We start from the raw sequence: 13237 nt of genomic DNA, 5'->3' as shown, positions 1-13237 counted from the left end.
GAATACCGTATAATGGGGTGGAGGGAATATGGGAATATGAACACTAAATACTTTGTAATGGCCACATCGACATGCTCAATGTAATTTTCTGTGATTAAAAAGAAACTAGACATTTGGATAATCCGCCAGTTAAAATATGGTTTAAGAAACTCAAAACAATTACTTTCTTTGTTTTCCATAGAGGAGGGAGGAGGCGGACAGTGTCTCGCTCTTTCACCCAGGCTGGAGTGTAGGGGCATGATCATGACTCACTGCAACCTCCGCCTCTCAGGTTCAAAAGATTCTCCTGCCTCAGCCTCCTGAGTAGCTGGGACTACAGGCATGTTCCAGCATGCCCGGCTAATTTTTTGTATTTTTAGTAGAGACGGGGTTTCAACGTGTTAGCCAGGCTTGTCTCGATCTCCTGACCTCGTGATCTGCCTGCCTCGGCCTCCCAAAGTGCTGGGATTACAGGCATAAGCCACCGTACCCTGCCCCAAACAATTATTTTCCTTTGTAGTTTTTGTCCTCCTATTATGTAAGATTCACTTACATTAATTCACTTACATTAATTGACAGATGCTTTGAAAAACTATGATGAAATTTAAAAATAATATTACTAAATTAGTGCTCTCCTTTCAATGAAATACACACCCACCTCATCTCAGAGAGGTAAGCATTTTTTGCAGTACTGAAGACCTGAAAAAGCAGATACTTGTTACTTTCACGTCTTACCCAATCTGCATCAAAATGTTCCATGATCATACACTTTTGCAAGGCATCCAGGCTAAATCCTTCATGTAAATTTCAAACTTTCTTATAAACATCCCCTGACAAGTCAGTTGATTCTGACAAGTCAATTGATTCTGACAAGTCAATGCAATTGACGAATGGAGTCGCATTGCATTATATTTAAGTTCTAAATAGGCATTAATTAAATATATCTAGAGTTTCCTAAAAGGAACAATTAACTATTGCTATGAATTATTTTAAATTATTGTTGTTAGAAGTTTGGTATAATATTGAAATGCTTAAAACCTGAGTAATTTTGATATATCAATCCTGTAGTCACTAATCTACTGGATTAATGCCTTGTTGATATGTAAATTACTAACTTTATGAGGTTTTCAAAGTGATTATTATGCCAACATTTCAACTGCAGCAGTAAGTACCACCAATGAATATACTCTGTATGCTGGCTAAAGCTGTATGCATTATCTCATGTAATCTTCCCACCAATCTTAAGGGTTATAAGAATTCTCAGTTTCCAAATGATCATTACACTTCCCATTTTACAGATAAAAAACATGATAGAGCCAATATTTGAATCTAAACATTCAAGAACCCCTGCTTTTTACCTATATTGTGGGCTACAGGTGATTCTTCTTAAATATGATGGGCTGTACTTTCTGTATTATCTATAAACAGTGACTGGTCATGGTCACCTATTTGTGATAAAGCTAATCTGAACTAGGTGTTTTAGTCTGAGATTACTGGAATCTCAGACTGAATATGTTCTGGAAACCAAAGCAGGCAAGAGGATTAATTCCAATCATGCTTTTGTTTAAATTTTGAAAATATTAAATCTAAACAAGATACACTATGATTTTGAGTTAAATAACCTCAATTACAAGCATTCAGGATAACAAGTGATCTATCAATGTGGTTTTAACCTTTTCTCTACCTCTACATATCAGCCAATGACCTACCACAGTTAGTATCAGTGGCCAACATTGTAATCGAGATTCTGAAGGTGAAGAGAGAGAAATGCTCTCTCTTCCTTCAAGGAGCCCATCAAAAGAGCTTTAGGCACACATCAAAGCTCCCCGTGTGACTTTAGAGACTCTTTAAATCAGTGCTCTCCTTTCAGTGAAATACACACTGGGAAGCATGTTCTCTCATCCCCAAGGTTTGAGAACTTTTGATACATAGAAATATAATAAATAATAATACTTATTGAGTGATTTCTAAGCCAGGCACTGTTCTAAGGACACATTCAATCTTACAATTTATGAACTGTATTAGTATTCCCATTTTATGCATAAAGAAAGTGAGACTCAGATAATTTAAGGAACTTACCCACCATCACACATCTAAAAATGGTAGAGCCTGACTCTGAACTCAGAAAATCTGATTCTAAAGATGGAACACTTAACCACTGTACTATATTACCCGTAACTAGTCCACTGGAATAACTACATAATTATAAGAAAATCATCAAAGCAAATGTGAAAACTGTTCAAACTGATAATGCAGTTGCTCTACCAAGGTCTCAAGAAGGAAAATTTCTTTCACAAATATAGGAACAATCTAAGATGAACCTTGGTTTATGAAACTATACTTTAGATCTTAGGCATTCTCTCCCTCTCTCTAATGTTTTCATAATTTTACTTTGCTCTAAGTAACTATACTAACTAGTCTTGATTGTGCCCAAGTGTCACAGAGCCACTGTTGTAGAAATCAATTTACTCTAGCACATGCTTCACTTTCTTTTTGGAATTTAATTTTTTTATTCATTAAAATGATATATTAAGATGATGTATTTATTTTAAAAACATGTAAAGTCAGTAACATATGCATGAAGAAATTATGACTAAATTCAGTGACACGGATGAATCTCATAAATATAATATTTCACAAAAGAAGCCAGATGCATAGAATACACACTGTATGGCTAAATTTACATAAAGTGAAAAACCAGGCAATCTGCACTATGGTGTTAGAATTCAGGACAGGGGCTACCCTTGGAATGAGGTACAAGGTAGCTTCTGGGGCACTGTTGTCATCTTGTTTCTTGATCTGGTTAATGGCTACACAAATGTTTCATTTTTGGAAATTCACTGAGCTTTAAAATTATGTTTTGTGTACTTTTACACTATGTATACTTTAATACAAGGGTTTACATTAAAAGGCAATACTTCATCCAAAATTCACATTTTGTTAACTTTAGTACTACCTTCTCTCTCCCAAAAGGATGTAATTAATTTGTTTCGTAAACAAATCTAACAATATCTCTACATAAGATGGTAAAGTTACTATTTTCTCATATAGGAAATGTTTTATGAGATATTTTAAAAGTCAGATTTATTGAGGTATAATTTATATACAGTAAAATGTACAGTTCTATAATTTTTGATAAGCACATGCTTTTGTACAACCATCACCATGATCAAGATAGAAGCATAGTTCCATTATCTCCTCAAATTCTCTCCTTCCCTTTTCCAGTCAACCTATACCCCAGTCTCCAGCTCTTGGCAACATTTCTGTCCTGATAGTTTCACCTTTTCCAGAATGCCATGTGAATGGAATCATACAGTATGTATTTTTTTAAGTCTGGTTTATTTCACTTAGTACAATCTATTTGAGATCCATCCATGTTGTTGGGTGTATCAGCAGTTTGTTCCTTTCTATTCTATTGCTCAGTAGTGTTACAATATATAGATATGTCACAACTGAAGAACATTTGAGTGGTTTGCAGTTTTTGGTGGTTATGAAAAAGCCACTACAAACATTAGTATATAGGTTTTTGTGTGGAAATGAGTCTTATGTTTTGTTTTTAAATTCCAAGTTATACTTTTACCTGCACAAAATATTTTCTGTATTGTCTTTATGTTAATTCTTATAATTAGGAATATGCCAACCAGTCAAAAATAATATAAAATCAGAAATTGAATTAAATAATAAATACAAGCATAGATCAACTTTTGCAAATTCCTTCCTTATAAATATTTTTGTAATCATCTATTGAATTAAGAGCAAAAATATTCTATTAAAGTTATATATTAATAACTCAAAATGCTGTTTGCACTACAAGAATTAAAAATCAAGGCTGGGCACAGTGGCTCATGCCTGTAATCCCAGTACTTTGGGAGGCCAAGGTGGGCAGATTGTCTGAGGTCAGGAGTTCGAGAACAGCCTGGCCAACATGGTGAAAACCCATCTCTACTAAAAATACAAAAATTAGCCAGGCATGGTGACGGGCACCTGTAATCCCAGTTACTCAGGAGGCTGAGGCAGGAGAATCACTTGAACCCGGGAGGCGGAGGTTGCAGTGAGTCAATGCCATTGCACTCCAGCCTGGGCAACAGAGTGAGACTCAGTCTCAAAAAAAAAAAAAAAAAAAAAAAAAATCGATGGTATTACTAACTGGGACTCTTGTGTCACAATGAATGAAGGAAAAAGATAAGAAAGTTGGAAAGTTGGCTTGAGAAGGAAAGTGTTTTATGCCTCTTTCAAAACTTTCTAATTAGATATATTATGAGTTATAATATATTAAAAATTTAACCCACTGGTTAGTACATTTTGTTCACTATAACTAGGAAAGGATTTGAGCGACAAAATGGAAACATGGTAGATGTTACCTAGCATGTTGTGGTAAAGTGGAATGGCCCGTCCATGGGTAGTAAATGCAGTCATGACTAGTGGGACCATTACACCTGCAGGCAATTACAGAACAGAAAACATCATTCTCCATCCACAGTGACATGCACACACATGCACCAGTGCTCACACATGGAGCCTTGGAGGAAGAACATGGGAAGCAAGCACACCAAGTACCTATCCATCAGGCCGATGCAGTCTTCAATACTTGAGCCTATGCACCTGCAGAAAATGCAAATTTAAAAAAATACAAGGGGAGAAAAATTAGTCATTTAAAAAATCAGTAAAACAAATATTGATTATCTTGAATTCTTATAACTATTAGACTATTCTGGAACACAATGAATTTCAAGCCAGCAAGAAGATTTTTTCTTGATGAACACACATAAATGAATTGCTGTTATCAACCAAGTGGAATGCAAAGAAATGCCCACAGTAAAAGGAAATATTACATTGGTTCTGTGAATAACTTCCAAACACACAGCTCACTTCTAATACTTTAATATCACTTCTAATATGCATCATACATGATTACATGTCTCAACAAATAAGTTGATATTTCAGTGACTATAATTGTTTTCATGTGTATGGTTTCTTACGAAAGGCCTTAAGTTTAAATAAAAAAAATCAATAAGAAAACCATGAGCAATTCAATATAATATAATAACCTGATGCTCAATGCTCATTAAAGATTGATTTTGGCAGAAAATGAGTCAACATGCTTTAATGCTATTCTCATGGATACTTTACATAATCAGATTATTCTGGTTCTTGGTTGTGTCTGTCTTTAAAAGATACTTATCTTTAAACATGAATTTATTTAAAAAGAAAATTAACTGGTTTCACCATACTGCAGTTTATCTTGACACTCTCTTTTAAAGTAGCAATGCCATAATAGGCAAACAAAAACAGGTTTTTAAACTACCATAATAATGAACTCAAACAATAATAGATAAAGAAATACTCTGTAAGGAAATGAATTACCTTTGAGACTCAGATAAGTAAAGAATACACTGAGACTAACATTTAAATGGAATTACATAAGTACACAGAATTTTAATGTACAGTCCCTAGAACTTCATTTTGAACTAACATAGAAGTATTATTTCTTTCATCTTCCAATACACCTGAACTCTTTTTCCTTTCCTTTTCTCCCCTCAAAGACATACAGCTCCAGAACATTATCAATATCCTTTTTATGGTTATGATTTATAGAAGTGCCTTATTTCATTGGTAATAAAGATTACATGTATTTCCAAACTCTAAATTTTCAAATTTGAAAAAGAAGCTAAAGATAGGATCATCATATAATGATGTAAGAAGGTGCCTATGTATAAGGCCACTCTATCTATTATATATTTAAATAACTCTAAACATTGGTGAACTAATATAACATACCTATAATAACAATTAAGTCACTTATCTCATCTCTTTGCCTCATAAACATTTGTTATAACATTCCTGCTAGCTGAAAAATTGGTTCGTTTTTGTTTTTGTTTGGAGTAGCACAAATTTTAACCTATAGAAATAGAATACACCTGTATAAAAAGTCTTTTAAAAAGCAACTAAAAAGGAAAAATCTAGAGTACATAGAATTAAATTGGTATTATAGTCAAAATCATTTCTAAAAATGGGAAATTAACTACTAAAAAAGCTTCCGATTTGTCTTAGTTTTCTTTTCATTATATTCCAAAGAACTTGTTTTTTTATACGTTCCTGCTCTATCTTCTTGAAAATTATTTTTATACCATATTACCATTTTGTAAAATTAAAAGTCTACTTATTAGTTCCAAGTGAGAATCTAAAAAGCTATGGCTAGTTTCCAATCCATCTTTATAATAACCCTTGAAAGATTAAAAAAAAAATCCAAAACCAAAATTTAACTTGAGGGAAAAGTGTGAATATGAAAGATTCTCATTCATTAAAAAAGTCCTATGTTACATGTCTACTAAGTGTTCCTAGCATTCTAGGAGCTAGAGGGAGAAAAAAAGATGAATTCGATATTTTTCTATTCTCAATGATCTCTGAATTCAGTGAAGGTTAATGAAGGAGACAGATGCATAAACAGCTGTGTATTGAATCATGTGATAAATGTAGTAAGAAACATGAAAAAGCGGTTCAGGGTAGTGTGGAGGGGGGACACCTAGAGCCGCCCTAGAAGGGCATGGTAACCCTCTTGTGGGAGGTAGGAAGCTGAAATTTAATGTGAGCTGGGGTTGGGGTGGCGGTGGTTTCTGCAGGAGCAAAAGCACAGACCTGAAGAAATGTATCGTATATGCAAAATAACTACAAATAATTCTTAGTAGTTGGAGAGCAAAATATGAGGCAATAGAAAGGGGGAAAAAAGAAGTTAGAACATTAGGTGGGAGCCAGATTTTGAGAAATATTTGCTTAGTAACAATCAATAGAAAATCACTGTAGGGCTTTAAAGAAGTAGTGAAGTTGCTAGATTAGTATTTTCAATAAATCTCCTTGCCCTGTGGACACTAGTCAGCTGGCAGCCAGGCCGACTCATTTGGCACAAAGACTATTTGAGTCCATATAAGAGATGATGGACTAAACTAGGGAAATGGTAACTGTGATAGAGGCAGAAGAACAGATTCAAGAAATACCTCAAAAGATAGAGGGAATAAAAAAGAGCAGTTGATTCCTGATTTGATGAAAGTGAAAGGATCAAAGGAGTTAAAGAAGACTTACATTTCTAGCTTTGCTAATAGTGGTACCATCATTGAGAGAATCCAAGAAGACAAATATGTTTCTTCCTGTATGTGTTAGGGGATGACTAGTTGATCATTTCAGTTATGTGTATCTAGGGTTTAGTATGGCTGTCCTACATCTAGATAGAAATGTTTATCAGCAGTTGGAAAGATGAGTGGCTAAGGGGGAAAGAAGGCATGAGTAGAATGATCAATCTTGAAATAGCATGTAGGAGAAAGTGGAAACCATGTAAGTGAATAGATGGCTAAAGAAGATATAAAAAGTGAGAAAAGCAGAGGCTGAAGATGGAAACCCAAGGAACCCCAACAGTGTGTGACATAAGATGAGTTCTTTGTGCCAGAAGCGTGGGAAAATATAATTGAGTAAAACCAATTAACTGTAGTCTCATGGAAGTCAAATCAGAAAAGAACTTTAAACCTTTGTTAGTACATAATGACTTATAAGTTCCTTGATGTACTCATTTAACCAAAATAGTTTCGATATTTTGATAAAATCTTTAAATTTTGAAATAAAAATGAAGGAAATTTCTAAAATTTTCCATTAAAAGACTATATAAAATAACCATTTCTTTCCAAGTCTAAAATGCAGGGGGTGATCATCAGTGTGAAATGCAGAGAAGTCTGGTAAAATAACTCTTAAGATAATTTTACTTGTCATTGTCATGGTCACTAGAATTTAGGTTTTTGTTGAGAAGCAAATTGGAGATAGAAAAATAGAGTCGGGGGAAATAGCGGGAAGGGACTGAGGGAGCAGGATGTAGAGTCAAGAAACGTTGCTGAGGTGATTGTGTAGGATATTTGAGATTCAAACCTATTTTTAAACTGAGAATGAAAGAAAAAAATGAAAGACAAAGAAAAATAAGAATATGACTGAAATGGCACCACCCTTTCTAAATACAAGCCACTGAAAACTAAAATATAGATATTATTTTTCAACCCTTTGTATTTTCTGTAAGCAACTAATTAGTACATGCAATCTGCATCCATTCAGTAAGATCATAGAACAACAGAAACACTAAACTTTTGAAGAGCCAAAATCACAAATAAATAACTGAATCAAAATCTAGAATAATAGAATTATTAAAAAATACCTTTTCAAAGTAGAATACTTACAGAAAGATCAGAAAAATAAAACACAGCATGTCTAATTAACAAATTTCGAAACCATATCTAAAGTTCTGAATATTAAACTGTTTAACCTTTGTTAGTACATACTGACTTATAAGTTCCTTGATGTACTCATTTAACCAACATAGTTTCAATATTTTGATAAAATCTTTACATTTTGAAATAAAAATGAAGGAAATTTTTAAAATTTTCCATTAAAAGATTATATAAAATAACCATTTCATTCCAAGTCTAAAATGCAGGTTTGGTTTGATGCAAAACCAAAGTTAAACTGACGTTAAATGAGCACATACTCAAATGATATTAGTGAGGAAACAATTATTCTTGCACTCACCACAATTTAATTACATTAGTTTAGTTTACAAATCTTTAAAAAATATTCTATCTTTCTAATTTCAAATCTGAACATCATTCGTAAGGTTTAAATTCTTGCTCATCATTACAAAATACTGTGGAGAAAGGTCTGGTCTCTAACAGAGGATGTAAATTAAAGAATATATATTTACTGGACTGTGAGTTCACAGAGGTCAAAAGCTGCATCTTGTTCATTTCTGAATTTTCCTATCACTGTGTGTGATGCAGAGCAGATACCCAATATAACAAAGTTGAAGAGTGAATAAACTAAGAAAAGGCTGTTAAAATAAAAATTCTCTAGTCAAGGTAAGAAGAGACAATCTTGTTTCCATGGATATTAGTGAGAATCTACTTATAAGGGCTAAATAGATGACCTATTTTGAAAGTGTCTAGAGAACTTGTTAGAGCCATTATATTTAATGTACTTTTAGAGTGGTAAAAGTGCTTTTAAAATTTGACACAGATAACTTATTTTCAGAAAAATCATTAAACAGTATTCAAAGTAAGAACTTTACTTCTAAAAAATGTGATTTGAAAGAATATTTTCATTAACCTGGTTCTTGAATTATCCGACATCATATAGGCATATAAAAGAAAAGCTGTTTTCCAAAGTGGAACTGGCCTGGTGAGCTCACACTTACTAATAGGTCGATTATTACCTGTGTTTAGGAATAAAAATAGTCACTTGCTCTATCATCCTCATTGCCCCTGTGGTTTTCCTAGGAAAATATCTTATCTCTATATGCTCAATTTGGAAAGAAGGGACTGACTGCACAGAACACCTTATTGCTTCAGTAAAAGATCTCAAAGCACACTGTTCTACTGAAATAGAGTATACCTGAAGATTTAGGAATTTAAGAATCACATCCTTCCGGAATTCCTGGCACTAGAATACTCTAGGACTAGAACCACAGCATTTTTATGAAGTGAGTGAATCTGGATAATATAGAAGGTATTTTAAAAACAGGATGGCAGAAAGCTAAATGAAAACAGGAACAAAAATCCTTTAGGATTAAGTCAGTCATTAGAGAACGCATTTACCTTGGAAGACGCCAGGGAGCACAATATTCAAATTCTGTCTCAACTTAATCCTGCAGCTGAAAATTGCTAAAGGCATCTTTTTTTTCTGTTCACTTGGAGTTTCCAAATGCTCTGGTGAGATTTCCCCCCATTACACTTTCATCCTTCCTTTTGACTGAGATGGAGATTTTGTTGCTACCATAAACGAATCTCTTTTCATTGCCTCATATTTCTACTTCCTCCTACTATATATGTTTATTATTATTATTATATAATAATGATTTAAAAGGGCAGAGTGAAAGACACACCAGCCATGCATCCAGACTATGGCTCTGTGATCTCACTTACATTTCCCTAATGGCCTCGTTGTAATTAGATTTGCAAAAACAGCAAAAGGTCTCATTTTGAATGGCAACAGCTGTTGACATCAACATTATATTGAATAATTTACTGGTTTAATTTTAGCTGCAAAACAATAAAATTCTCTTGTGGATTATTTTAGCAGGCAAGTTTTCTCTTTCTGTTGCTGACTCTTTCTTCTGCTCCAGCAGAACCAGTTGTTTTTTTGTGAAATACTCTTAACTCAAGTGTGCCAAAAACTCACAAGGGGAGCAGTTTATTACCTCTAGTTTCCTTTGAAGCAAAGTGTCTATGTGACTATTTCAGCACCCTAAACGTATACGTGCTTATGTGTGAATCAATGAGTTGGCAATTACCACTTCGAAGCTGAATTTGAATTTGAATGGCAGAATATTACTTTACCTTTTGAGGATCTGCCACTTCACAGAGTGAGTTCAGCTTATTTCTTGACCTGCAGGAAATTGTAGCAACATCTGCAAATTGATGTTTTCTTGGCAGGAAATGATGTCGCTTGCTTAACTTCTTCAGTATCCCCTAACAGCTATCCCTTAATCTGGCAGAACATCTCTTTATGGAATCTCACACTTTCCTGCCAGATATAAAGCACCCAAGCTGATTCTCAACTACAAATGTGTGTGTATGTGTGTGTGTGTCTCTGTGTGTGTGTGTTTATATGTGTATGTGCACCCACCTATGGGCATTCACAACGGAGAAAAGGCTTTATGGTCAGTAGGAGGATGGCAAATGTAACACTGCTTTCAATTACAAATTATTCACCTTCCAGAGGAATGAAAAGGAAAAATCCTTACTAAAATAGATTTGTTATCTCTTAAGAAATAGTTGTTGGAATTTGTTAAATGAATGACATTATTTCTTTTACAGTTCAGTGCTTTTCTTCTTTCTGTAATGTGTCTTTGTTATTCAACTGTTATCAATATCAAAGGTAATCTAATTATTATTCATTGCACAATGTATTCTTTTGAAAAACAGGAAAAAAATTTTACCGAGCTTCAGATTGCCCTATATCAGTCGAAGAAATTCAAGGCTAAAGGATTACCTGTAACAAGGTTACTTTCACAAAATGTACTCGTTATTTTTTTAAATACATATATCACTAGGTTCCCTTTTTCCCTGCCATTGTTACCTTTGTTCATATTTTTTTGAAGGAGTAATTTAAGGTAGCATTTATCAAAGAGAAATATCCTCACCTTAAGCTTATTGTGACAACAAAGAAACAGAAATAGAAAATTTCTGTTAAAGAGTTGATAAACACAAACCTCAAAAGCATGATGATTGTCATATCTTTTGTGAGATCTTGAATCTCCAATGTAATCTGCAAGAATTTCTAAACTGCATCCAAAGTATACCCAACACTAGTTTCATGAAAGTGTTAATAGAATGGTTACAGGTAAAAGCTAAGCACAAATATTTAAGAGTGTACAAACTTGACTCCTTAAATCATTCTCTTAGTATTTCTCTTAAAATCAGCATTTCAAATATAAGGATTAGTAGAGTTCTATGAGAATGGTTTACATTTCAGAGATGGTACCAGGGATAAAGGTACATGTGGATAACACATACCAGGTGAGCCCTTGGCCAGCCAGGATGCTTACCCTTGGGTGCAGTTTGGATGGCATGGATGGCACTCCCGATCTGGATCAGCATACTTGAAAATGAAACTGTTTGCCCCCTGTAAGCCATCTGGACATTTTTCCACACAGTTTGGGCCATCTTTAAAATGGGAGCACTTTGTACAGTTGTCAGGACCCTGAAATGTGAAAAAGAAAAAAAAAAAAAAAGAAGAAAAGTGGTGTCATTTCCTCTGGAATGTGTTCATGTGGTTTAGTTACTGAGACTTCAGTAGGTGGCAAATCTTCCTCTAAGAGAATTGGAGAACATTTTCAGCAGTACAAATGTGGATGTAATTTTTGTAGTACAAACAGTGCAAAGAAGATCCGTCAAGTTCAGTTTTGATATCCTGTATGTGTGAAAACACCATAATAATATATTTGTTCTTAAAATATTTTCCTTTTCGACATAAGCAGTTCCTGGGCCAACTGATTTCCATGTCATGACTCTAATGTGACTTAATTCGATCAGCAAAATTGTCCAATGACTTTCTCAAAAGGATGTTAGTATATTCTTCTTGTGATTTATTTCTGGCAATATTATAGTGCAGCAATTTTTAGTAAAACACAATTTCCCTAGAGGTATTTCATCACCATCACTGGGAATATGTGAATACTCTTACTAAATAGTTAATGAGAAAAAGGATATGATAGGAATTAACTAAAACTGAATTTTATATAAGAGTAGGATGTAAACTTTCCTTTGGTTGTACAATGACTTTATTTATAAAATGAATTTTAAAATTTGTTATGATAACATTATCAGGAATTAGGTAGTTTAGGTGAATAAAAATAATTTCTAGATTTTTCTTTATTTTATATCCACTGTGAAGACACTAAAAGTCATATTATGTCTATTTATAGGGATTTTAGTAAATCACAGAACAATACTGAAAGGCATATAAATGCACATTTTGATGAGCAAAATAGTCCATAATAATAAAGCAAATACATACAAACAAAGACTCCATGGAGAAACTTATCAAAGGATGAAGATAATATAAATATGAGTATAATAAATGCAAATAGAACAAACTCACTCTATATTTATGTTCATAATATACATTAATTTTCTAATATGCAGAATATTAATAAGTGACATGAAAATATATCTAAAAGTCATGACAATATTAAGATGTTAAAACTAAAACATATATGAATTTTATAGAATAAAAACTGATTTGGATCTGGTATAGTGGGTAGTAAGCATACTAGAAATGGGTATATCATCACAGCAAAGAAAATTTAGAACACTTTGGTAATGCTATCTTTCTTAAAAGACATCCCTGATGCTTTCATACATTCAGCTGTTGTGAACAACAGTTACTTGAAATGTACTTTACATCTCCTTTTTGGACACCATATTGTCTTAAAATTCCTCTCCTCTTTGACCACTCCCGTTTGGAACTTCTTCCCCTCACCCATTTCTCCCTAAAATCTGGCTATGTCCATAGGGTTCAACAATCATTACAGTTCACATTGAAGACAAATAAATAAGTATATTTATTGTATATTTAAGTAAATTTAAGTATATTTATATATTGTATATTTAAGTATATTTATATATTTATATTTAAGTATATTTATATGTAAGTATACAGACAGACAATTCCATCACATTTGTAGTTATAAACAATGAGAATTTGGCAGTCAGGAGTTAACACTAAGTTA

At 33.4% G+C, this 13237-nt stretch overlaps 1 protein-coding gene across 1 annotated transcript in view; it reads right to left on the bottom strand.

The window, feature by feature from the left end:
• The window catches only part of ERBB4 (erb-b2 receptor tyrosine kinase 4), a gene marked incomplete at its 5' end in the record, with an annotated part of 620722 nt that overhangs the window by 319030 nt on the left and 288455 nt on the right, over positions 1–13237 (bottom strand). The window contains 2 exons of the mRNA XM_011986142.1: positions 4537–4581; positions 11552–11706. Coding sequence (XP_011841532.1) covers positions 4537–4581; positions 11552–11706 — 200 coding nt within the window. The remainder of the gene's footprint in view (positions 1–4536; positions 4582–11551; positions 11707–13237) is intronic.

This window comes from Mandrillus leucophaeus, unplaced genomic scaffold, assembly GCF_000951045.1.
Source record: "Mandrillus leucophaeus isolate KB7577 unplaced genomic scaffold, Mleu.le_1.0 Scaffold1079, whole genome shotgun sequence".
NCBI lineage: Eukaryota > Metazoa > Chordata > Mammalia > Primates > Cercopithecidae > Mandrillus > Mandrillus leucophaeus.
Note: the sequence above shows the minus strand (reverse complement) of the source record. Positions and strands in the feature narration are given on the sequence as shown.